Source organism: Emys orbicularis, chromosome 12, assembly GCF_028017835.1.
Source record: "Emys orbicularis isolate rEmyOrb1 chromosome 12, rEmyOrb1.hap1, whole genome shotgun sequence".
In the NCBI taxonomy this organism is placed as follows: domain Eukaryota; kingdom Metazoa; phylum Chordata; order Testudines; family Emydidae; genus Emys; species Emys orbicularis.
Window position 1 is genome coordinate 4,445,240 of NC_088694.1, and position 25,853 is coordinate 4,471,092.

Genomic DNA, 25,853 nt, shown 5'->3' on the forward strand with positions numbered 1-25,853 from the left:
AAGGAAGGAAGGAAAGAACTCAGCCTGACTGGGGATTGACCAAGCCCATTACGGAGTAGGCCTCTCCTATTATTGCTTATGAATACCAGTCCCGAGACGGGCGACTCTCACTGCTTCCACTAAAGAGACGGTCTTTTAATTTCTCCTTCCCAAATCTCACCCACTCAGAGCCTTTCCATGGCAAATCTCTGCCCTCCTCCCTCAAGACTGCAGATACCATCCTCTCTGCAAGGAGGTCTGGATCGAATTCCCTTCAGACCTTCTCCATGCTATTCCTCACATCGACGGCTGGGGTCTCCCTACTGTAATGAATCGAGAGACAAGTGCTCACGCACACCTGCTCCTGTCCCTGGGCAGCTGGGACCAGAGACCTGCTCGGTCGGCTCCAAAACCATGGCATTCTACCACTTGAGCTAGTGGGGAACTCCCTTTGCTGCCAGTAGCAGTAGATCCTTTATCTTTTGTTTGCCAGCCACTAGATGACAGCATCGCTCTCTCCCTTATACATACCAAGCCAGCCCATTTGGGGAGAGCACAGTGCCACTGCTGGGTTCCTACCAAGCCAGGCACCAGAAACAGACACCATACTTCCCATACAGCAACGTGACCCCTAGGCAGGGATCTTGGGTTTTCAATCTATGGTGTTTGATGGGACTTTTAGTCTGAAGATGCAGGTGCATTATCCCTCTTCCCATCTCAGCATAGCCCCTCCGCCCCCAGCACACGAAGCACCCCCCCACCCCCAGGCCCCATCAGTCCCTTTGTGTCCTCGTACCCATTCCTTCTTCCGGCTGTGGGTGGTGAAGTCGTAGATGGGGATTGTTACGCTCTTGCCTTGCTTGAGTTTCTTCAGGGTGGAGATGATCAAGTCAAAGTCGAAGGCGTCGGGGTGGTCGAAGTTAAAGTCGTTGCTGGCCGCCTGCTCCTGCTGCTGTTTGGTGAGCACCTACCCGAGACAGGAGGGGGCGCTGCAGGGTTCATTGCCATACTGTCGAAGCAGAGAGTGGCACAGCCTCAGGAAGCCTCAGCCGGGAGCCACCCGGGCCGTGCTACGGACAGTGCCGCGCGTGTGCGGGCACACGTCCCTGACACACGAGAGAGCAGCACGACGGCCAAACTGTGAAGAATTGCCCTGGAGCCAGGGATTCCCTGGGTCTCCTACCCCGACAGGCAGAAGCAGCTTTGCTTGCTGGCCCGTATCGTGGCGTATGGGCTGCAGCTGACGAGACCCTAGCCCTTTTATTTCTAGGGACGAGGGAGGACGGCCCAGTGGTTACGGTGCCATCCCAGGAGTCTGGATGCACAGGGCTTGGGCAGATGGGGGAGGGGAGCAGCTCCCTGGACAGTGACCCCTCCCCCTGCGGCTGGGGAGCAATGGAGGCAGGAATGGGGGAGTGCAGAGCTTCCTGCAGCCAGGGGAGATTCCCGGAGGTGGGTCTGAGCTGGCCCTGGGAGTGGCTCATGGAAGAGGAAGTCCTTTTCCCTCTCCAGCCCAGCAGGAGCCCGGTGCATAGTAGGAGCCCCTGGCTGGGGGGTCCCCAGCGCCGCCCCTCCCCAGCTCCTGATGCAGCCAGGCCACAGACACACACTCGAAGGAGTCACCTGTCTCCCCCTGACCTGTTCTGCCAAGTGCGCCGGCACACCCCGCTCAGCAGGACGGGGAGAGGATTCCAGAGGGGATAAACACGCCTGACCTGGGCTAAGGAGCTGGCAGCAGCTCACCTTGTAGAAAGAGTCCATGGAGAGCAGGACCACCCAGGGCACATCTAAAGCTTCGATGATCATTCTGGCCACGGTGGTCTTTCCAGAAGCACTGCCCCCTCCCAAGCCTGATGGGGGGAGAGACAGAGAGAGTAGCATGAAGCAAACATACCGGCAGCCCAACCTTCCAACCTCAGTTAACACTGGCAGATCTCGCCTGGCTGCACTTGGCAAGTCGGGAGGGAACCTTTGGAAATCTATAGCACATTACTTGCCGTTCGCATAATTAAAAGTGCTGCGACGCCAAACGAATGATTCTGTAATTACAAGTAGCTGGGGATGGCGAAGGCTCTTCAGATGAGGATCATCGGGTTAGGAGGAGAGCCGGCATTCGAACCAGCCCGGAGAGAGTCCTAGTATCGGACACACACGACAGTAAAAAATAAACTCCTCCCACAAGCACTCGGTGCAAACAGGGGGACGTTGCTGAGAGAGAGAGAGAGAGAGAGCCAGGACAGAGGAGGGGTGGGGCTATTTGGAGCATCAGCTCATTAGGGCATCGCTCGCTACGTGTACACACAGCAGCCAGTGGCATGAGACCCTTATCTCAGTGGGATCTTTGGGCACCACCGTAATACAAACAGATACGTCCAATGCACCAGGGTCTGTCACTCCGCAACATACTGGGGGGGGGAGGGTCCCAAGTTCTAGGGTGCGTACACGGGGGGGTCACTGGTAGGACTGCAGACCTGCCCCACTCCCTTGTGGTCCTGTATTTACAGATTCCAAAGCCAGACAGAACCATTGGGATCATCTAGTCTGACCTCCTGTAGAACATAGGCCAGAGAATAATTCCTAGACCAGGGGTTGGCAACTTTTCAGAAGTGCTGTGCCGAGTCTTCATTTATTCACTCTAATATAAGGTTTCGCGTGTCAGTAATACATTTTAACGTTTTTAGAAGGTCTCTTTCTAGAAGTCTATAATATCTAACTAAACTATTCTGGTATGTAAAGTAAATAAGGTTTTAAAAATGTTTGAGAAGCTTCATTTAAAATTAAATTAAAATGCAGAGCCCCCCGGACCGGTGGCCAGGACCCGGGCAGTGTGAGTGCCACTGAAAATCAGCTCGCGTGCCACCGTTGGCACGCGTACCATAGGTTGCCTACCCCTGTCCTAGAGCATTGTAGCTTCCAGCTGCCCACGGAGAAAGATGAGGACCCTAAGGGAGCAGCCGCTAAGACAGACTAATCAGAGGCACAACACCCCACCACCACCACCACCACTAGTTTGAGAAGCTCGGAGGCCCAAGCTTGGGAACCAAGCTGGAGTCTCTGGCGTGGCAGCGAAGTGTGCTAGGGAGGCAGGAGCCATCTCAGAGAGATGCACTGTTGCAAAGGACGCTATGCCAAGCACATGCCAAGATCCCTGCTATGGCAGCTGCGAGGGACGGCACGACCTGAAGGAACACGCCCCGCACCCGCACTCAGCAGAGAGCCTCTGAAGCCACCCTGTGGACGTTACCGCCCCACAGGCCTGCGCTCGGAAAGCTCCCAGCAGATGCCTTACCGATGACAAAGGCCTCTTTGGACTGCGTCCCGTGCTCGTTGTACCATGGCGGCCGCCCGGCTGTGTAGATCGTCCTTTTGCTCGTCCGCAGCAGGGGCGGCTCGGATTTGCACTGGCTGGTGGTCCGTTTCCGGGGGGGCCTCGCGGCACCCACCGCAGGGTACAGTCTGTCTAAGGATTCCGCTCCGCTGGTGCTAGGAGACGGGAAGAAGAAACCTGGTCATCTGGGGCAACATTCGCAGTGAGGCCCCACCGATCTGTGAGGGCATCCCCTCGAGAGCCGTGCAGGGAGGCTGAAACTTACGCGTTGGTCTGAAAAGAGGCCAGAGGGATTAACAATAAACCGTGTTCTCCTGAACTCGCCCAGGGGAACGAACACAGCTGGGTTAATGAGGACCCTCCTCTCCCAGCCACCGTGCGATCTCCGCAGTGGTTCTTGGCACTGCCCGTGGAATGGAACAGACCCCGCAGGGTGGATGCCAGAGGAGGGTGCTGCCCAAAGCACTGTATTAACCCACTGCCTACAGGGCACTCCTGGGTCTGATTGGCTTGGGAAACAGGCTGTTTGGTAACAGGAAGTTGCCCCAAGTTCTGGCCCTGACTAGTGCAATCAGCAGGAAGGTGCTGTTCAGGGAAAGTGTCTCTAGTGGATAGAGGGACCTGGGGCTCAAGACCCCGGGCTCTCTTCCTGGCTGCGCCAGGCTTCTTGCGTAGGGTGACCAGACAGCAAGTGTGAAAAATTGAGACGGGGGTGGGGGGTAATAGGAGCCGATATAGGAAAAAGACCTAAAAATCGGGACTGTCCCTATAAAATCGGGACATCTGGTCACCCTATTCTTGCGTGACCTCAGGCCAGTCGCTCAACCATTACGTGCCTCAGTTTGCCCACGTGTAAAAACTTGCCTGCTGGTACCTCACCCGGGGCGCAGGGGGAAGCTTGCTGGTGAAAGCTTCTGAGCTCCTCCCCGGCGAAGGGGCTACACAAGCACATAGCATTGGGAAGTGCCATGATGGAGACAGCTCCCTCAGCAAGCAGTGAATTCTGTGTTATCCACGTGCCAGGATAAGAACGTCTCTGCTCTTTAGCCGGGCCTGGCCTATATGAGGCCACACACTCCCACTCCTTAACACACACCTCTTCAAGCAAACCCCCCCCGCCTCCGTTAGCCAAACTGCCCCCCCACCGGCCTGCTCTGAACTGCCCTCTTGAGTCTCAGCTCATTCAGACTCTCTCTTCAGGGCAGGGAATGTGTGCTCAGCTGCGGAAAGTCAGTGTTCCTGTGTTTAATAATGATTATTCTCTGCCTTGCAGTAGAACCTAGAGGTCCCACAAGCAGGGTTCAGGGCCCTCCAGTGCCAGGCGCTGTACACACATGGAACAAAAAACGGTCCCTCCCCCGAAGAGCTTACAATCCACGTCATACCAACACGTGGCAAGCCCCCGGGTCAGCAGACACCACAGCCACGCCCCCAAGTGAGAAGGCAGAGGGGTTCATGGGGGCATAAAGAAAAATCACCCATATAAAGGGATCAAAAATAGCCAGGCACAGACAGGAGACCCCCTCTCCTTCCCCGACAGCAGGGTGGTGCGTGGTGGGTTGTATTTTTAACCCCTCCATCTGCCTTGCAGTGGCTGTCTGGCTGCAGCCAGTGCATTCCCAGCCCTTCTGGCCTCATAGCAGGAGGGGGACGCAGGCTGCTGGGGAGGGGAGCGCGAGAGGTGGGTGTGTGAGCGTGCCCTGCGCTGTGCTGCTAAGCGCCTCCTCCTCATCTCAGTAGCTGCTGCAGCGGGGGGGGGGAGGGGGAAACCAACCTCCTGGCCAGGTCCTTTGGCGCTTGGCAGCCCTGCAGCAGAGGCTCCGAGTGGTGCTAGGTGGCCCCCGGCCAGGAGATAAGCTGCAGCCAGTGCTGCCAGGCCAACGTGCCCGGGATGGAACAGATTATTTATATCAGATCGGCCGACTCTGGCCTCCCTGCTCCTCGGGCTTTCCATTTCCGAGGCTCAGGGGGGAGCTTTCCTCCGTCTTAAGCACACGTAAGGGGATAACGACGGCACCAGCAGGTGCTGCCTGGGCAGGGAAGCCGGCTTAGCACCGCCTGCCCCCATCTCCTGGGTCCCAGTGGAGAAAGACCAGAGCTGGCGTGGGAACAGGAGAAAGTGAGGGCCACTGGCTCATTCCTGGAGAGCGCTATTACTCTGTCTCCTTCCTAGGATCCAAGCTATTCCTGAGACCTCTGACCATACAAAAGGGGCAGGGGTCCTATCAGCCTTCCCCCTACAGGCCCCCCTCCCACGTGGCAACCTGGGGAGAGCAAGGAGGCCACAACACCTGACACTGCTCCCCCCATTGGGGGGCCCCCATCCTAGAGGCCAGCCGCAGAGCCATCACCCCCGCAGAGTGAATTGGCACGCGTCACCGAACATTTTTAGATCAAGATTGGGTGTTTTTCTAAAAGATCTGCTCTGACGCAAAGAGGAATTATCCGGGGGATGTCCTATGGCCAGAGTTATCCAGGCGGTCAGACCGGATGGTCACAACGGTCGCTTCTGGCCTAGGCAGGTGGGGAACCAGCACATAAGAGGGGCACCGAAGGATGGACGCTAGAGGTGGTGTGGCCATCACTTCCTTTTTGTCTTGGAACACCGTTCTCTGCAGGACAAGCCCGTCATGGGGCCGCCCAGGTCTGTTAGCAGGACACAGAAGGAACTGGAGACCAAGAGGTGCTTTGGACATCAAGCGTCTCACCCCCACCCCACTTCCTGACCCCAGCTGATTGGCTGAAGGGGCCAAAGCCTGGAAGAAAACGGCCAGGCCACAAAAGCCAGGCAGAGGAAATCACTCTGCGCAGGACAGGAAATCTGGGGATCCCGCCTTGCTCCGTTCACTGTGCTGGGGGGGGGGGAGACCACCCACTTATTTCCATGGGCTCCCCCCGCAGCATGATTTCAATGCCATCCTATTTCTATGCTGTACTCTCTTTAAGAAGCGAGATGGGGACCAGGGGTTGGGGGCAGTGGAAAAGGTGTGTGTTTGCAGACAAGATGATCTTTAAGTGAGTTCAGAGGGGCAACGGAGTCACGCAGGCTGAACGGGCTCCCGGCCCTCTGTGGACTCACTCCAAACCCTTTTGGTCTCTGACCAGCTCTGGCTGTAACCTTTCAAACCCTGCTTGAGAGGCTCAGCGGCAGGCAACCAGCCAAGGGATTAGAGAGATCATCTACCTGGCCTGGCATTTAACAACATGCCAGCCTCCATCTCCCAGTGAAACTCTCGCCCGGCTGCAGAGGAGATGAGCACTCGGCATTCACCAATCCCACAGTGTACAAGCACCCGCCGCCCACATGGAGCTGTTTGTGACGGTGGTGACAAGTTTGTTTCTTTCCTATTGGCTTGATGGCCCTTTCCCCCCAACTTTAGGGTTTTTTCGCCACCTAGCAAACACCAATTCCCCCCCCCCCCCCCCCCACACACACCTCTCCCTTGAGTCTGAATGGAGCAGAAACGGAACCATCTCGCCTTTACCAACTTCTACTTCATCCGGACAGTAACAGCACGACCACTGCAGCCCCAATTGTGGCGGTCAGGTTCTGGTGGACAAGGCACGGTAGCTGCTGCAGATCCAACATGAAGAGCATGATCCCTTGAGTCCAACACCAAGGGACTGGCTTGGGGGGTTTTATATTTCTTGGTTACCCAATGGTAAGTTTTTATGTTTTTTGTTTTGTTTTGAAGCTTTTTTCCCAACCTGCTTATAACAATTTTAAACCTGGCCAAAGTTTGGTCTGAAAACCCTCAGCAACAGTACAAATGAAAGTTTAAATGTTAAAAGCACTTGCTGCAGCTACGCAGAATAAACAGTGAAGAGGTGTAAATCTTGGTATCTTAGCTAGCAGGAGAAAGGGTTGGTGGGTAAGGCAAAGGGCCAGGAATCAAGCAATCCAGGTTCAGTTCCCAGCTCCATCACAGATTCCCTGCATGACCTTGAGTGACTCACGTAGCCTTTCTGGGCCTCAGATAACAGCTGTCCTTCCTTTTCTGTTTCCTCTATTTAGATCACATCTTACCAGAGAATGATGTGGGCAGCCCCTGCCTCTCCTTTACTTCAATGGAGTTTCATCCAGGTGCAGGGATCTGCCCACACAGAAACGTCCATAACAGAGAATTAAAAAGCACGATCACAAACAGGTGAGGCCGACAGGGAAAGTCCACTGGATTGTATCGACTCAAAGGGCTCCTTCCCGCACAGAGAAGGTGGGAAAAGCACAGCCAGCCAGCCTGGGTACTTTGTTCTGCTCTCCCTTGGGGAGCCCTGCGGCAGCAATTAAACAACGCCCGCTATTCCCCGAGCGGTGCTGACACCCGAGAAGGCTGCTGCTGCGTAGACAAAGACGTTCCAGCTCGATAAAAGCAAAGATGACGAAGACGCAATTGTTATTTACCGGGGAGGAAAAAATGTTCGTTTCATCTACATTCCAAACGCAGCTCTCTGGATGGGGACTGATAGCACGCTGAAGCGTCTGAGCGAGTTTTACCGATGGAGAACACAGGGATCCTGTCTACCAGAGCCCTTCTCACCCTCGTTTTCCTAGAATGATCAGCGATACCATTGTGCGACGAGTGGGCAACTTCAGCTGGGCTCTGGGCAGTGCAGGGCTCTCTGGGCAGGAGGGGGTTCAGTAAGCTTGGCAGGGCAGGGATTGTCTCATCCTCAGTGGCGGTGTTTGTCCCGTGGGGGTCTCCTGCATAGCTCAGGTCTGGGGCCCTACCCGTGACCTCGCACGCACAGCATGGGCGAGATCACGCTGTACGGAGGGCACCATTTTGAGCCCTGGCCGGCACTGAGGACAGAGCAGCTGACACCCGGCGGGTCGGATCTGGTTTTCAGGGGGCCTTTTGCTGCCTTGGGACCCCTGCAATTGGCGCAGATTCCTAACGCCACAACTGCTCCTACTCTTTCAAACCATTAGGAGCCCAGCACAGTGGACCCCCTGTCCCCGACTCGAATCTCGAGGTGCCACCCTACTACACAGATAAACTAGGACCAGGAGCCAGGATCTCTCAAGTTCTGCTTTGCCTCTGCCTTTGGATCAGTCAGCTCCAGGGGGCCCCGACTTTCAGAGGTAGCCTCTAATTTTGGATGTCCAACACGAGACACCAGCGGGCTGATTTCCCAAAGGTGCCGGGTTCCCGCAGCTCTCACTAACTTCAACTGGCGTTGCACGTACTCGGCTCCTCTGAAAATCTGACCCCAGGGGGTTCAAGCCACGCCCAGAATTAGAGGCTACACTTTGAAAGTCTAAACCTCAGGTTTTTTGTGCCTCCGCTTCCCCATCTAGAACACACACTCCACCACGGACCCACCTTCCAGGGTGTTGTGCTGATTAACATTGGTACAGCACTTGAGCTTGTGAAGTACTGTGTGCACACTGCAATCCCACTGGTTATCCAGCTGTGGTGTTCCACCAGTGAGGTCCACTGGGACCTTTTCTAATTTCCGTTGCCATGGGATGCCTAAAAATGTGCGAGGGAAAAAGATGACTTAGAAATTTCCATTCATGAGAAGCAGAACCCTCATCTGGAAGGGTCCCTTGGGAGAACCCTTCTTGGATCCAGCAGAGAATTTTCATCCTATTCCAAGAGTTCATTTGTTATTTGCTATATATTTTTGCCTCCAAGTAGTCTTGTCGTTTAACACAATCCCATAATCCATGTATTAAGTGAACGTATGTTTATTTGTTTCAGCTGTTTTGGAGTCCAACAAAGATCATGAAACAGAAACTAATGTTGCACTTCAATTTTTTTTTTACTGCTGTATTTTATTGCTATATTTTCTGATAGTGCACCAGAATTCTCCTGTTCGTCCCAAGGAATGGCAATTCCCATATATAGTTCCTAGACAGGTTTCTTTGTTGGCTCCAATTTGTTTTTTAGTTCACAACATCAAGGACCAACTGCTTATAATTAAGGCTGCGTGTCTGTCACCGATTCCGTGATTTTCCGTGACCTCTGTGACTTCTGCAGCGGCCTGGGCCAGCAGCAGCAGTTTAGGTGTAGGAGGGGCTTCAGGGCTGGGGTTTGGGGTGGGGGGGGGGCGCTTACCGGGGGGGGGGGCAGTCCCTGGCTCCCACCGACATGTCCCTGCAGCTCTTAGGCAGAGGGGCCAGGGGGGCTCTGTGTGCTGCCCGTGCCCACAGGCGCCGCCCTCGCAGCTCCCATTGGCTGCGGTTCCCAGCCAATGGGAGCTGCGCCTGCGGAGCTGGTGCTTGTGGCGGGAGCAGTGTGCGCAGCCCCCCGGCCGCCCCTCCCCCTAGGAGCAGGGACACGGAGCCGGGTAAGGAGCCTGCGAGCCCCACCAATCCTCCCCCCCCCCCCCACCACCACCAGCGGGAGTCCTGGGCTCCCCCCCCCCCCAATTCCCTCCCTGCAGAGCACCCGCAGCCCCCTGGCCCAAATTTTAGTTAGGGATATATAGTAAAAGACATGGGCCGGTCACTGTTTATTGCCCATGACCTGTCCATGACTTTTACTAAAAATACCTGTGACTAAAACGTAGCCTTACTTATAATGCAATCTCGCCTACTTAGATTGTAAGGGGTTTGCCGAAGGGACAGTCTCACCACGCATGTATGGCATTCACACAGAATTAGAATTCTTTGTCTTGCAGTAGCGCCTAGGAACACTAGTCATAGAACGGGAGCCCAGCGTGCTAGGCGCTGTACAAACACAGAACAAACAATGGTTCCCTGCCTCAAAGAGCAAATAATCTAAGTAGGGCCCTGATCTCGGTTGGCTGTAACAGCAACAAGCATGGGCATTTAGCACACACAATTCTGCCCCTTAGGCACGGGGGCTACAGTCAGCTCCGAGTTAACGGCCCCAGGCCATATGGATCAGTATTTTCAAAAAGAACATTTGTATTTTGTACTAGGAAGAAGAAATTGGGCCTTGAAGTTTCTGGAGGGATTTTAAATCATTTGATTCAGAACGATCACTTGTGACATCTACGTTGCTTGGCTTACGTTGCTGGAAGCTGGAATTACAACGAGGAGGCCGTATTAAAGGACTGCCCGCACCGGGAGTTTCAGGGGAGCACTCTAGCATTGCTCAAGGTGCTTCGTGGGGCGTGGCAGGTCATCAGAAAGCATTTCAAAGCCTACGGGGCACTATAGCATCGTTCAGTTCTAAAGGCATCTACCGTTGTCTGGGTACCGCACCTGGCCCAACAGGGCCCTGCTACGCAACTAATACAAGGTAATCCTTCCCAGAACTGATCACCAACTTGTAGATCCTGAAACAGGCACAAAGTGAAGCCCATTGGCTCACCAATGACTATGAAAGCCCAGCGTTAATGCCGCCTCCTCAACACAAAGGGGATCAGTCTTGGTCATAGATTTCTCCCCACGGTGACGTGCCCACGGTTCTATGGGTAACGTTCCGAAAAGTAACTAAGTGACCTCGGAGCCGAAGTCTTGTTGAAAACCAGCAGGACTCAGGCTTTGGCATAACATTTCAAAAGCAGCTGGGGGTGGAATCCTGCCTCCACCCATGTCAATGGGACTTTTGCCAGTGGCTTCAACAAAGCCAGAACTTCAGCCTATATCTGAAGCATAATGGTCAGGAGAATGGAAGAGACCAGGAATGATCCTTTTACTGTCTCCCCTGTTGGTCTTCAGCTTAGACCTCAAAGAAAGGCTCTGATACATCAGGGATACCCCCTTTCAGTGGCTCCCCAACTTGGGTCTTCTCATTGCTATTCCCAAAGGAGGGGGGTGGAGACGCACCAGGGACAAGCCAGCCCCCCTCTTCCTCGGCTGCTCCCTAAGGTACACGAGGGAACGACACATCCCACCATGGTATGTTGTATTGGGTGGGACAGGGAGACTGAATTTCCAGTTAAAAACAAAGTGTCATTTCAGCCTCCCAAATGTATTTGGGTACGGCGTAGTGTAGCCTAGTGGCTCGTGCACTGGACTGGGACGCAGGAGACCTGTGTTCTATTCCTGCTGGGAGACCTTGGACAAATCACTTCCTCTCTCCGTGCCTCATGGTCCCCATCTGTAAAATGGGGAGAATGATACTGACACTCCCCCCCCATCAAACGCTTTGAGATCTGCGATGAGAAGAGCTAGGTGTTAACAGTGTGAAATTATTATTCGCTGCTGGGCAGATAGAGAAGTTTCCTCTCCTTCCTTGCTGCCCTTTGCCCCATCCCCTCCCACTCAGAGACACGGGGATTCTGGATAAGCCAGGGAAGTATTATTTCAGCTTTTAACATTAAACCTGACCAGATGAAGGATAGAGACACGCTCTGGCTACACAGCCCTGGACGCTCATCACAACACTCCCAACCCCACAAAATTCTCTCCTGTCCCTGCAGAGTCCTCCTGATTCTCAACCACAATCCTTCCTCCAAACAGGACTCCAGATTAAATCCTGCCCACCTAATCCCACTTGCTGTGACCAGGGGAGGGGGCAAACCCCAGGGATAATTCCAGTTCCTTTCCCAGTGTGAAACACCACCGTGAATTCGTTCACCAGCGTCCCACAAAGCTGTCCGTTAATCCTGGAGAGGAAATCAACTGCACTCCTGTTGGTGACTGATTTGTTAGCCCCAGGCTCTCTGCTGCAAGACAGGAATTAGTTGTGCAGATTAATATTGGCACAAACTAAGGTAGCTTTTCTTTGTCACTCAATTTACCTGTCATACAGGGGGGAGAGGAGACGGATGCTTCCAATTTTAGATCAGACTTTGCCCCTAGTCTCAGGTAGTCCTGGGGCTGCCCCCCTTTTAAAGTTTAGTTCCTTCCATCCCAATGCATTCTGTGTGCCAAACTGCCATCTATTAGCTTTAGGACCAGCTGGCATCATGGACAGGATCAGACGGGTTGAGGGGCCAAAGAGAAGACACCCCCCCCCCACGAGGGTCGGGCCATCTAAAAAGGCAGCAGATTTCATTTTCAGTAGGAAAAAGAGTTCACACACTTCCCAACCACTCCCAACTCTGAAAAAAAAAATCACAGTTCCTCCTTCTCCCTAGCAGCCAGGAAAGGGAAAGGATCCAAGGCCAGTGAGTTAAAGGGGATCCCACCCCTGTTTGCAATATGCTAACCCTAACCATTGAGCCTGACTCTCTTCCCAGCTATTCCTCCCCCGCCAACAACCACCACCCCTAAACCCTGCAGCAAGAGGAGCTGTTTTGCACAGGTTTCATCCTGTGTCCTGGGCGAAGCTGCTCTCTCTCCCAGCTGCTGTCTCTAATTTCCCAGCCCTCCGACAAACAGCCACGGTGCTTTCGTGTCTGGAGGTGCTAAGAATTCATTCACAGGCAAACAGGGATTTAAAAAAAACAACAAACAAACTACGACACTCACCTGCCTTCAGCCCCGAGGGCCCAGCAGCCAGATATCCCGACACCCGCATATGTCGGGGGGCTGCTCATTCCACCCAGCGGCAGCAGAATCAGGCTCTAGTGGGGGGTAAGAGGGGGGACGAGTTTCAGGAGGTTAGAGAGAGAGAGTGTGTGTGTGTGTGTGTGTATTTTTTGGCTGGCCTGTCACATGGCCACCTGCACGGCACTAGCATTGTAGCAGGGCTGCCATGTGAATGAAGCACTCTGGAGAAACCACACCAACGTAGTCCTGTGTGGGGCTAGTCCTTACTCCCAGAGAGCCTGTGGGGTTGGAGGAAGGGTTTCAGACCCCCAGCGTGGTTTGCTTTGCAATCCTAGGGGGCTGGGGTGTTAGTGAAGGGCTGGGCAAGGAAGACAGAGGGAGGAGAGAAAGAGCCAGCGGCAGAGTCCTGGAGCGGCCAACGTGCCTAGGAAGAGGATCGCTTATCCTAGAGATTATGTTCATTACCTGATATTAATAGCACGGACTTTGTTTAAAAAAAAAAAAGAGGCAGCAGCACCTCCTCTTCCCCCACCCCTCACCCCGACAGGCCTCGCTCACCTGCTGCTGACATTCAGAGTCCGGGCTCACTGGGGGGAGCAGCGAGGATGACCCACTGCTGGGGTAAGTGACGGGCCAGTCTCACCGACTCCCCCATCCAAGCCATTGTAGCCGTGTCTGGACAAAGAGAGCTGCAGCTGGGGCGGGGGGGAGCCAGAGTCCTTCAGAACGGATCAGAGCAAGCAGATTAGCAGGCCCAGCCCATAGCCTCCCCCTAGGGAATGTATCAGATATTAGCCTAATACCCAAACAAGAGCCCGTGGGGACAGAGGAGACTCCCTCTGTCCTAAGCAGCTCATCTGAGCCGGGGTATTAATATTGCCCTGGCATTCCTGGGGCAGACCCCAGCTCTGCAGGAGCCCCCAGCCTCTGGCTTTGGGCTACAAATTCAAATTCACTCTGAGCAGGGAAGTTACGAAGAGCTCCCAGCTTGGGGCCGAGCCGGTTGCTGGAAGTGGATGTGCAGCTGCGGAGCTCTCCTGATATCCCCCGAGCTGCTTCCAGCCCCAGCATAAACAAGTCTGTGAAACTCAACACCCCCAGCCCTGGGTAACCACGCAAACAAGACACCCCCTCACCCCATGCACGAGGCCGCTGCATTCTGCACTCTCAGCCGTCCTGCTGCCAGGTGCTTTCCGCCAGCCCTGCCACTTCGGCAGCAATTTTCCACCCGCTGCTCCTCTCCCGGCTGAACACGTCCTCCCAGCAGAGAACACCACGGGAAGCAGCTGTACATGGAGAAAGGCAGGGAGCTTGGCATGGCGCCGTGTGGCTGGGCCTGGGGAAATACCTGACTGCCAGCAGGTGCCAAGGGGCAGCTAGGCAGGAATGAGCGGCGGAGTACAGGAAGAGGGGACGTAGCAGACTGAACGCAGGGAGTGAGGGGAAGCGTGAAGGGGGCAGGATTCTAGGCAAAGGACCACAGATGGGCTGGTACAGCAGAGCTGGTAAGGGATGGGGGACTAGGAGCATCAGGTCAGCTCCCAGACTGCTGCACTGGGCAGCACAGTGTGGGGAGGAGGTGACCAGCCCTCTGTGGAGAAAGAAGTGGTTCAGGACTATTTAGAAAAACTGGATGAGCACAAGTCCATAGGGCCGGATGCGCTGCATCTGGGGGTGCTAAAGGAGTTGGTGGATGTGATTGCAGAGCCATTGGCCATTATCTCTGAAAACTCATGGCGATCGGGGGAGGTCCCGGATGACTGGAAAAAGGCTAATGTAGTGCCCATCTTTAAAAAAGGGAAGGAGGAGGATCCGGGGAACTACAGGCCAGTCAGCCTCACCTCAGTCCCTGGAAAAATCATGGTGCATGTCCTCAAGAAATCAATTTTGAAGCACTTCGAGGAGAGGAAAGTGATCAGGAACAGTCAGCATGGATTCACCAAGGGGAAGTCGTGCCTGACTAACCTAATTGCCTTCTATGATGAGATAACTGGGTCTGCGGATGAGGGGAAAGCAGTGGATGTGTTATTCCTTGACTTTAGCAAAGCTTTTGATACGGTCTCCCACAGTATTCTTGCCGGCAAGTTAAAGAAGAATGGGCTGGATGGACTATAAGGTGGATAGAATGCTGGCTAGTTCGTCGGGCTCAACGGGTACTGATCAATGGCTCCATGTCTAGTTGGCAGCCGGTATCAAGCGGAGTGCCCCAAGGGTCGGTCCTGGGGCCGGTTTTGTTCAATATCTTCATTAATGATCTGGAGGATGGTGTGGATTGAACCCTCAGCAAGTTTGCAGATGCCACTAAACTGGGAGGAGTGGTAGATACGCTGGAGGGTAGGGATAGGATACAGAGGGACCTAGACAAATTAGAGGATTGGGCCAAAAGAAATCTGATGAGGTTCAACAAGGACAAATGCAGAGTCCTGCACGTAGGACTGCTACAGATTAGGGACTGAGTGGATAGGCAGCAGTTCTGCAGAAAAGGACCTAGGGGTTATGGTGGATGAGAAGCTGGATATGAGTCAACAGTGTGCCCTTGTTGCCAAGAAGGCTAACGGCATTTTGGGCTGTATAAGTAGGAGCATTGCCAGCAGATCGAGGGACGTGATCATTCCCCTCTATTCGGCACTGGTGAGGCCTCATCTGGAGTACTGTGTCCAGTTTTGGGCCCCACACTACAAGAAGGATGTGGAAAAATTGGAAATAATCCAGCAGAGGGCAACAAAAATGATTAGGGGACTGGAGCACATGACTTATGAGGAGAGGCTGAGGGAACTGGGATTGTTTAGTCTGCAGAAGAGAAGAATGAGGGGGGATTTGATAGCTGCTTTCAACTACCTGAAGGGGGGTTCCAAAGAGGATGGATCTAGACTGTTCTCAGTGGTGGCAGATGACAGAACAAGGAGCAATGGTCTCAAGTTGCAGTGGGGGAGGTCTAGGTTGGATATTAGGAAAAACTATTTCACCAGGAGGGTGGTGAAGCACTGGAATGGGTTACCTAGGGAGGTGGTGGAATCTCCTTCCTTGGAGGTTTTTAAGGCCCGGCTTGACAAAGCCCTGGCTGGGATGATTTAGTTGGGGATTGGCCCTGCTTTGAGCAGGGGGTGGGACTAGATGACCTCCTGAGGTCCCTTCCAACCCTGATATTCTATGAGTCTATGATATAGAAGCGTTCAGCCACTTAGCAGCAGGTGCCTGGTGCAGCACACGAGCTGATTAAAACCCAGCTGTATACACCTTCCCTGGGCACATGAGAGCCTGCCAGGTTGTGCACCACACAACCGGGCCAAGCTCTGAGGTCACGGGTGTGCGTAAGGCTGACGTGTCACCGAAGCAAAAGGGACGTTACTTGAACAAAGAGAAAAGACAACAAGTTTGGGGTAAAAACCCCATAATAATTGGGGACTTTCACCCCTTACGTGGGCAGTGATTACGATCCAGATTACAAATATTAAATAAGCTTCCCCTGCAGCCCCACAACCCACACTGATCAGAACTGGGGTCCTGCTTTGCTCCCCTGGACTGAGGGGCCCAACTCCCCAGGACAGAATTTCCAATGAAGTTTTTCCTTTGTTTTGCACCCGTGTCAGCTGCCTCCAGCCAGCCAGCCCTCCCTAGGAATTCTGTGTTTGACTTTTGACGACCTGAGAGCTTTGAAAAATGGAGCCACTGGGCTGTGGGGAAAAAGGGGGCCAAGAGGTGTGTTTGGAGAGGCGGAAGGGCAGGCCAAAAGAAGGCCCGGGAGCAGAGGGGCTATTCCGTACACCTGAGGGGACAGGTACTGAGCATTTGCTGCAAGTGTGCCAGGCACACGGGCTTTAAGAACACAGCAGCCCTGTCCAGCACAATGCGGTCTCGATCCTGTTTGGGGCCCTTCAGGCACCAGTGCAATACAGACAACTTTTGTGAGTGACCTTTAAAGGCCGTAATGCACGTCTCTGGGTGGGCTTCCTTTGCTGAGGCAGGTACGACACTTCAGGGGTCTGATTTTCAGGAGCCACAACCCCAACTGGTCAATACAAGCTGCGGGGTCTGAAAGCCGAACTCCAACCGTCTCTGATATTTAAACACTCAACAGCCTGTTGCGGCTGGCCTCTGGAGACAAAGGCCCAACTCCGAAATAAACAGGACTGCGCACGTGAATGGGATTTCAGGGCACTGGGATCCTAGTCTAGTATGGGGCACACATAACGTTAGCACCAATGCACGACAGCTAGATTAACAGAAGAGAATGTTACCCCGAAACACGTTATCAAATCACTAACACTTGGACCAATGAGGAGGTGTAAAGAAACAGACAAAAAGAAACTGCCCCAACCCCCTGCTTGAAATAACAGTAAAACTGCGACACACGGCCACAGGGAAGGGAATTCAAAGGGAAAGCTGACAATGCATCCCTAACTTGAGCCATTATACTGAGCCGTCCCCCCAAATAATGATGCCGATCACAGGGCAGAGTGGGTGAACTTCAAAGGAACACACGGAGAACTTTTTTCCGTGCTGTAATTTTATTTTAAACTCCCCCGTGTCTGTAAAGCCCTTTCAGAAGTTTAAAAATAAAATCTTTCCCCAGCGATTTCTATTCTTTCCCATTAAAGAAAAAGACATAAGAAGTTGGAGCCCTCCCCACCAATGCTTCATTGTTCTTTACAGTGAACACCAGAGAGCTTTTTTCCGGTCTTTGTTTCAATGTCCAAATGACAGGGCTGTCATCTATTCTCCTGACAGAGTCTGCTCCACAGTCTAATCTAGCTCCTAAGCTAGTAAGAGTCGGACAAAATCGCCTTTCTTCATTCGATGTTGTGGTTGTTTGAAATGTATGCCAATACCAATATTTTCTATCTTTGCAAATCGTCTCGGACTCTGAACAAAGGCTCAGTGGCAGTACACAACAGGAGTGCATCAAATCAAATCTAGTCTGAAGGCAGTTCTAAGGCCTGCACTTTCGGGTAACCGATTACCTTCCAAAGAGCTCGCTGACATTCAAGAAGAGTCTGAAAGGAATGATCAACAGCACTGTCCACCCCACGCAATATAGCTGCATTCACACTAGGAGAGCTTTCCTTGTATCGCATACTGATAGCCCTGTACTGATAAAGTGCTTCTAGTGTAGATGTGGCCCAGGAGGGCTAGAAACTTACTTTTAAAAAGCAACGCAAGCTGAGATTCTCATGCAATCAAGTGAGAATGAGGTCCAAGCCCCGGGACTTTGAATCCCTCCCTCCCCTAAATATAGCAATACAATAAAATAATCAGAGCTGGCAACCTGCGTCAGAAGCACCTACGTTTCCTCCAGTTGATTCATCCAGCTTTGGCAACGGGTTAGTTGTGAAAATCAAAGAAGGTAGATTTAAAAGAGTTCTTGAAACAGGTCCTCTTGTTAATTTCGCCCCATTGCTCCTTGACCCTCTTTAAACAATCCCTCGGCCTCTCTAGCAGGGGTACCTTTCAGATGCTTGTCAACTTCCCTTTTCAGGTGGTTAGGCTGATGGGAGCACACAGTGTAAGATTCTGATCATCATTTCTATATTCTATTAGTTCTACGACTGAGACCCCCGACGGCCTTTGGGTGGGTGTGGGTGAAATGCAGATGAAGGGTGTTCATAAAACTGGGGGATGGCCTGTCTCTGGCGTTGTACACGGATTATTAAAATGGCCCAGATAGTGTCATAATAGGACATGCACTAAATATAAACACTAGTGTCATGTCTTCCCAATTGGCCTTAATTCCAGCACGTTCGTGCAGATTTTGGGAAAATGCTGATCATTTATTTTTCCTTTAGTTTTTAGGACAAAGCTGAAATTAACCAGGGCTCTTCCTGTTTCGGTCATTGTGACCCCAATCTTACAACTGGATCCACGCGGGCCTTCGTTTCCATGCACGACCCCAGCAGGGGTCCACCCACATAGATCCGACTCCAGGATCAGGGCCTGTGTGCGTGAACCCGTTATAACGGGCCCTGCTATGAATGTAGCATTGGCTCATACTGCTGGCTGGGCAGAACACGCCAAGTCCTGTATGAACACTGAACCTCCATGACAGCATGGTGGCTTTCACACCCCAAAAGGGGGCGGGGGGGGGAGAGTCGGGATTTGAAGGACAGCCCCCCACCAGACTGTAACAACTGTCCATGACTCCGAGCCACTTGGGTCCTTATGCACTTGTCAGGGCCAGATCCTCAGCTGGTGCAAATCGACACAGCTCCACTGACCTTGGTGGAGGAGGCTGATTTACACCAGCCGATCGGCTGGCCCTCACGTCAGTCTCTTTGTTGCCTTGCCCCTGAGCTACAGGCTAACTGACCACGACCCTGGCTCGCTGCCTGGGAGGCCCTCCCGCTGTAGGTAAGTGCTGCTCGAGGCCTTCCTTTCATGCAGTGTTAACTAGTAAAGGCCACTTGAGAAAGAGCCGGTGAAATGACAGCGGGAGAAGGGCTCTGAGACTAACCGCCAGCCGGACTGCCACCCGCTCAGACTCCTGGGCTGCGTTAACACTAAGGAAGGAGCCCCCTTTGATCCCGCTTGTCACACCCAGCTCTCTCCGTGACAGCCCCATCAGCGGCAGCTGTAACAGTTTGGCCGCTGGAGCTCCCAGGGCCAAAGCATGAAGGGGGACACCCATCTTTGTCTCTGCACACAGGGGCCTCTGCTCCTGGGTGGGTGCAGAGGAGAGACATCAGCAAACAATCAAAGCGTCTAAAGGAAGCATGTAAGTCCCCCGAACTCCTCGCATGCAGCTGCTCGGTGCCCATCAGACTAAGGCCTTACCTACGTTAGAGAAATGTGCACCAGTGTAACCATGTTGTTGGAGTTACACTGGTGCAAACTCCTAATAAGGATGCATGAGGCTAATAGAAAGCAGGGCTTATACCAGCCCACCAGTCCTGCCTGCTCAGTGCTGTGTCCACAGCTCAGGGACAGAGGCTGTTCCCCCCCCACCCCCTCATTTATCATGTAATGCTGGCTGCGCTGAGCTTGATTTGAGCTTGGGTATTTCTGGGGCATTCTCAGCTCGGTTTTGAAAGTTATTCCCACCCGACTCCAGCATGTTCAATAGGCCAGGGGAACCGGCTCCTCCAGGGGAACACAGGACTGGCACAGGGCATGTTGATGTGCTGGTCAGATCTTGTTTTCATGAGGGGGGCCAAGAACTGAAGCACTCGGCCTAGGCTAGCAAAAAGCTGGGCCCTGGCAGCTGTGTGTGCAGGATGGACAGGGAGGGTAGATGCGCCTCTTCCCTCGCTGAGCCTCCCTAACAACAGAAAGGGAGCAGTGGCCCTTCCCCCAGACCTCCCCGGCCCCCGCCAGCTCATCAGATCAGCAGCTTCAGCCCAGGAGCAGGAGGGAGCAGTTTGGAAGTAGCGTTCTGCACCCTCCCCCCACCACGACCAGCAGAGCGAGACACGGAACTGTGGCTTGGTGCATGATGCAGTGCTAACCTGCACCAAGAATGGGGAAAGGGAGACAGGGATATGGTCCCATTCTCCTGGTGAGAGGCAGGACCCAACTCCTGACACTGGCAGGGCCACTGGTACAGCCAGTCCAGATCACCAGTTGCACAGGATGAAAATGCTCTAGAGTCCAAAGAGTTAAAAAGTTTCCACTCTAGGATATAACCAGCAGCAGCACCTTAATCTGCAGCTACGGCCAAGTTTAAGGGGATGGCAGTAGCACCCCCTAGTGGTAAATGTCCAAATATTTAAATACTGCAACAGAGATTAACACTACCACCACTTCCTTCTATGGCAACACCATTCCACAATGATTAAGCAACTTGAATGCAAAATTCATGCCCACGGGGAAAAAATGCGGAGTCACTACAGTTAGCCGAGAAGGGAGCTCAAGCCTGGACAGAAAGGCGTGTTTACATAAGGCAAATCATTTAAAGGGGCCCCATCCACTTAAAAATCATGGGCCTGACCCTCCACAAACATACAGTACATTTAAATTGGAGTGACTCCCTCGAGTGTGATGGAATTATTATTCCTCTACACCGATATAACAGAGGAGAATCAGGCCCTGTGGAATTACACACACACACTTTTTAAATCCTCTGTTAATAACTTTGATTATCAAAGCTAAATGAAGTTTACCAATAATGCACTGTTCTCACCGCTGTTTATGATCTGTTCATTTTTACATTTCTGACAGCTTGGACACAGGAAACCATGAGGTCAGTGTAGCTGATACTCTACTACTTGGTTAAAACAGCCACTGTTCTACAACCCAGCTACTCATCAGCTTCTCTAGCTATTACTCAGTAATGCACTTCCTTCCTCTGGTAAACTCATTGTGTTCATAGGCCCCATTTTACAGTTGATGAAACTGAGGCACCGAAAGGTTAAGGGCAACATTTTCAAACGCAGGTGCCTGAGTCCCTCTTTCCCCCCCAAGTAAGTGGTCTGTTTGTCACTGACTCAACTGGAAATCATTGCGCTCAGCGTCTCTGAAAAACCTAAGCACCCAAGTTTGAAAGGTTTGGCCTTAGTGACTAGCTCACAGTCACACATCGGGTGTCTGACTAATTTGGAGCAGAACACATGGGAACTCTGGACTCCCAGGGGTTTGCTCCAACCACTAGATGGTGCTGTCACAAGTGCACTGCACTGTGGTAAGCGTTACTTTGCAGTATTTATTATAAATACCCTTTGTAGACACTCAGAGTTCTGAACATTTCACCTCTAGAGCTGGTATAGTCCATGCATGCTCTCAGCCCAAAGAATTTTTTTTTTTTTTTAAAGAAAATGTGAGGAATATCCATCCACCTATTTTTCCGTTACGTGAGTAGGGAAAAAAATATACATACGTCTTTTCCAAGATGGCAAATTTTAAGACACTTTTTGCAGTGCATGATATTTGGAAGGGGAGTGCGCACAGATTTGCAAACAGCTGAACTTTAATATTGTCCAGAAAGCTAATCCTCACTGCAGTTTAATCTGTTGACCATTTTACAAAGCAACAAGAAAGAAAGTGACTAATTCCCTGGTTTTGTGTATGCAGACTAGAACCCTTTGCTAAGGTTGAGGTGTGTGAAACTAACGCCCACTTAGAATCTTTCCTCACCGAAAGAGTTCAACCCAGAGATCGTTTTCACAGGTTTAAAGATAGCAACAGATAAAGATTTCACAAGTGCAGAAAGGTTCCAGTTGTGTTTATAAACATCAGGTGAAATCCTGACCTCTCTGAAGTCAATGGGCATTTGGCCATTGACTTCAGGGGGGCCAGAATTTCACCCCAGAAGAACAAACTGCAGATTTTATAACCCTTGCAAGAGCAGTCTGTGATGCTTACACTGGTCACCTCTAAATATTTACAGTTGAGATTTGCAAGTAATTAAGGGTACCACACTATTCTCTAATGAGTGCAGGGCATAGCATATTATCATTACAATGTAAAACTGTACAGTTCTGAAGGGTGACCACTGTACAAAGCATGAAGCCCGCTGAGGACTCCACCGTTATCACTGGGCTCATCACGGTCATTTGGAGCTTCCTGCAGAGAGCTGGGTTTGAACTAGATCTCCTGTACTAGCCCCAGATACCCGAGGCGAAGAAGAATCTCTGCTAGCAACACAGGGCCTATGACACCCAGGCAGCTGAGCAGGTCTGAGTCAGACCAGTACAGGGCAGTGGAAACACAAACACTTTTCACCCTGAAGTATCCCAGTGCACTTTCCAAATGCTCACCATACTGCCCCACTGGAATGCAGCCAGCTCTGGGGAGGAGGGGGCCTATCAGGTCAAGACAGAGAAGCCAGGGAAAGTTTGGACAAGCACCCTAGAGCAAATTCTGCCCCTTGGGCGTGCCGGGGAGATGGTTAATGCTTAGGCAGAAGAGACAGATCCACCGCGCTCCAGGGCTCCTCAGAAAGTCCCCACCACAGCAAACTGCAGGGGCAAAGTGGATGCATCTTGAAGCCATCCCCTTGGAGAGCTCAAGGGAGCTTGTCCTGCCTTGCCTGTGGACTCCAGTCCTACCACCCTTGCCCTGGCCACCGGCCCCGAAACAAACAAGCCATAGAAACACCCACCTCCTGCACCCCACAGAGCCCCCAGGGGCAGCCCCTGGCTCCCCAGTGCGCCCTGTTACCTGTCATCTCCCGGCGCTCCTCTCTCCTCATGCACTCCCTCTCCCGCACCATCACCAGCGGCTGCAGCCATTGCGCTTCTCGATCAGCTGTTGGGAGAGGGGCTGGGGAGGGAGGCTCTCTGCGCCCCAGGGCTTCATGGGAGTTGTAGTTCACAGGCGGGAACGAACGCGCTACTCCCAAAGGCGAGGAACCCATGAGTGGACTACAACTGGCCGGAAGGGTGGGAGCCCTTTGCATCATGGGAGTTGTAGTTTTTTTTGGGGGGGGGGTTGGTTTGTTTTTGCAGGGGAGGAAACTTAACGCCCGTGCAAGGAAAGGAAACTGAAAGGGTGGGTTGGAGGCCATGGGGTGCAGAGCAAGGAGGTTGATGCTGCTGGCCACACAAAGCCCTGTGGTGGGTTTAAATATAAAAAGAGCTTGCAAAGGACCAGAGCGTGCACTAGCAAGCCTGCAAAATGCCAGAGCAGTCCACCTGCAAAATATTAGAGGTAGAGGACACCAGGCCTGCAAAATACTAGAGCAGGGGTCAGCAACCTTTCAGGAGTCCTGTGCTGAGTCTTCATTTATTCGCTCTAATTTAAGGTTTCACGTGCCAGTAATACATTTTAATGTTATTAGAAGGTCTCTTTCTATAAGTCTATAATATATAACACACTATTGTTGTATGTAAAGTAAATAAGGTTTTTTAAATGTTTAAGAAGCTTCATTTAAAATTAAATTAAAATGCAGAGCCCCCTGGACCGGTGGCCAGGACCCGGGCAGTGTGAGAGCCACTGAAAATCAGCTCGCGTGCCGCCTTTGGCACCCGTGCCATAGGTTGCCTACCCCTGGACTAGAGCTACTTAACAGTGAGCCTCTGAAATCGTGGGCCTGCTAAGTACGGGAACTATGTAACTTTATGCCATGTGAACGACCAGGCCCTGTTGTAAACAGGAGAACTGGGGAAAAGGGAGATCTCCCAAAAATGCATGTGAGAGTTAAAACGCTTCAGTGGCACGCTGCACATTCCTTCGGTGCTGAGAGAGCCTTTAAAAACTGCCTTAACGGTAATTGGCAATGAGCTTCCCTCCCCAAATGGGTGAGACTTGGCAGGTCTGTGCAGCAAGTCCTATAAGGAAGTTAGTCACATGAGGTGGGTATATTCTTAGACTATTGTGTGTGACCAGCGGTGGGTTAACAGCAAATGGTTGCTGTATTATTAAATTAAGCATCAGAACTTGGGTTCCATTCTGAGCTTTCATAGATTTTTAAAGCCAGAAGGGGCCATTATGATCATCTTGTCTGATCTCAAGTCATAGAATTTCACCCAGTAATTCCTCCTTCAAGCCTATGCCTGATCCCAGCACTCTTCGGGTGTATTTTATTTATAAGCTCACGGAGAAATGATGCATACACTAGCTGTCATAACTGAATTAGCAGATGGTAGATAATGTGGTTGATGATCGTTTGGAAGCTTTGATCCTGCAAAGAATTCTTAACTTTTGTGTGCTTAACTTTACATCCCAGGAGTAGTCCCACTCAAGACACAGTGCGTAAAGCTTAGCTAAGCATGTGGCTTTGCAGGATCAGGGCATTAGATTTCTTTTTCCATGATAACAAAGGTTACTGGAATGCTTTCCCCCACAAACAGCTGTAAATCTGAATGAATGCAACTCGAGACTCAAAAGGGGCAGAAGAAAATACTGGAACAGAAAAGAATGCAAAAGGGTAAAACGTCTCTTTGACAGCAACATGGCTGTGCCATCCACACAGCAAAGATTGCTTTTCTTCTGTTCCCTGCCCCAATGCACTTAAATAGAAAATAGTGATTATAGCATCATCCAGCAGCCCCTGAAACACAAACACCGTTAGCCAAGGCTGGGAGAACAGACAAGAGCACTTGCTTCCTCCCCTTCTCACCAGCACGAGGTGCAGCTGTTGGCTGAGTCATTAATAGCATCAGTCACCGAGAGGGCTAAAGGAGAGATGTGTGCAAACAGTGCTAAGTTCAGAAAGGAACTGGCTCAACAATGCAAACTTCACGGGGAGGGGGGCTGCTGATCCACTGTACTCGCTTCCCCATGGCATTGTGCACATTCTTGGCCTTTTGCATTCTTGCACTGCCTGAGCTCCTCGAGACTTAAGTGAATTATTGACACTTGAGAAGACAGAAGGGCCATCTCCCCTCTTCACTGGAGGGCTGCCTGGCCTCTTACTTGCCAAGGTGAACGCCACATGGCGCAATGGAACCTGGCACACTATGGATATTATTAGAGCCAAATCTGCTCTGAGTTACATCCCCATTGAATTCGTGGGGTTGCACAGGGTGTAATTCAGGATGGCTTGTGTTTTGGAGGGGGTAGGGGAAAGGGCAGATGCAGAAAATCCCCCAGCTTGCTTTACACGTTCCTAATTTCCCCATCAAAGAGGACCTTAGCCTCATTTCATTGGGATCGAATGGTCCAACTCGCAGATTTGTTGGCAAACTGCTGCGTTAAGGGAGATGTGGCTAAATCTGCTGCTTGTTTGGTGATCTGGACAGGGCACCCTTGCACCCCCATAGTTGACTTTAATGAGGCTGTTGGCAGGTGCAGGGGAGTGATCAGAGCCTAACATTACATGGGGAAAAACCAAAGTGAATCTGGGATTAGCAATCATCTTGCCAGGCAAATGCTCCCTGAAGAGAGCCTGAGGGCTTTTCAATTTTACTCATGAGAAGGCCAAACAGGGGGAGTTTTGCTATCTGAGCGCATTTGAATCTCCCAAATGAACTGGGGATTAAACAGGTCATGAGCCTGCCTTTCCTCCTGCAGTTGGTTGAAAGTTCCTCTGCAGTTTATATTCACAGCTCTGGCCCAGTCACAACGGACTGAAGGAAAAGCTGTCTGGTTATGGAAACGATCCGCTGCTCTCTCGCAGAGTGGGAGGTGTCATCCATGGAAACACATCACCACTTTTCGCTCCAGCCGAAATCATTCCCATGTCTTATTTGAATCATTCCCATTTTCCCTCTCGGGGGGGTGGGGGTGGGGAGAACATTTCCCGAGGTCTCAACTTTCTGATTTTGTGCTGGATCAGAGCAGCCTGGGAACATCACCCAGAGCCGGGGGGGCTAAAGGAAC

At 52.1% G+C, this 25,853-nt stretch overlaps 1 protein-coding gene across 1 annotated transcript in view; it reads right to left on the reverse strand.

The window, feature by feature from the left end:
• The window catches only part of UCKL1 (uridine-cytidine kinase 1 like 1), a 42,408-nt gene extending 19,592 nt beyond the window's left edge, over window positions 1-22,816 (reverse strand). Inside the window, exons 1-5 of the mRNA XM_065414351.1 lie at window positions 22,752-22,816; window positions 12,642-12,736; window positions 3,269-3,462; window positions 1,723-1,829; window positions 776-946 (exon numbers count right to left, since the gene is read on the reverse strand). Coding sequence (XP_065270423.1) covers window positions 776-946; window positions 1,723-1,829; window positions 3,269-3,462; window positions 12,642-12,709 — 540 coding nt within the window. The 5' untranslated portion in view covers window positions 12,710-12,736; window positions 22,752-22,816. The remainder of the gene's footprint in view (window positions 1-775; window positions 947-1,722; window positions 1,830-3,268; window positions 3,463-12,641; window positions 12,737-22,751) is intronic.
• Window positions 22,817-25,853: the final 3,037 nt, after the last annotated feature.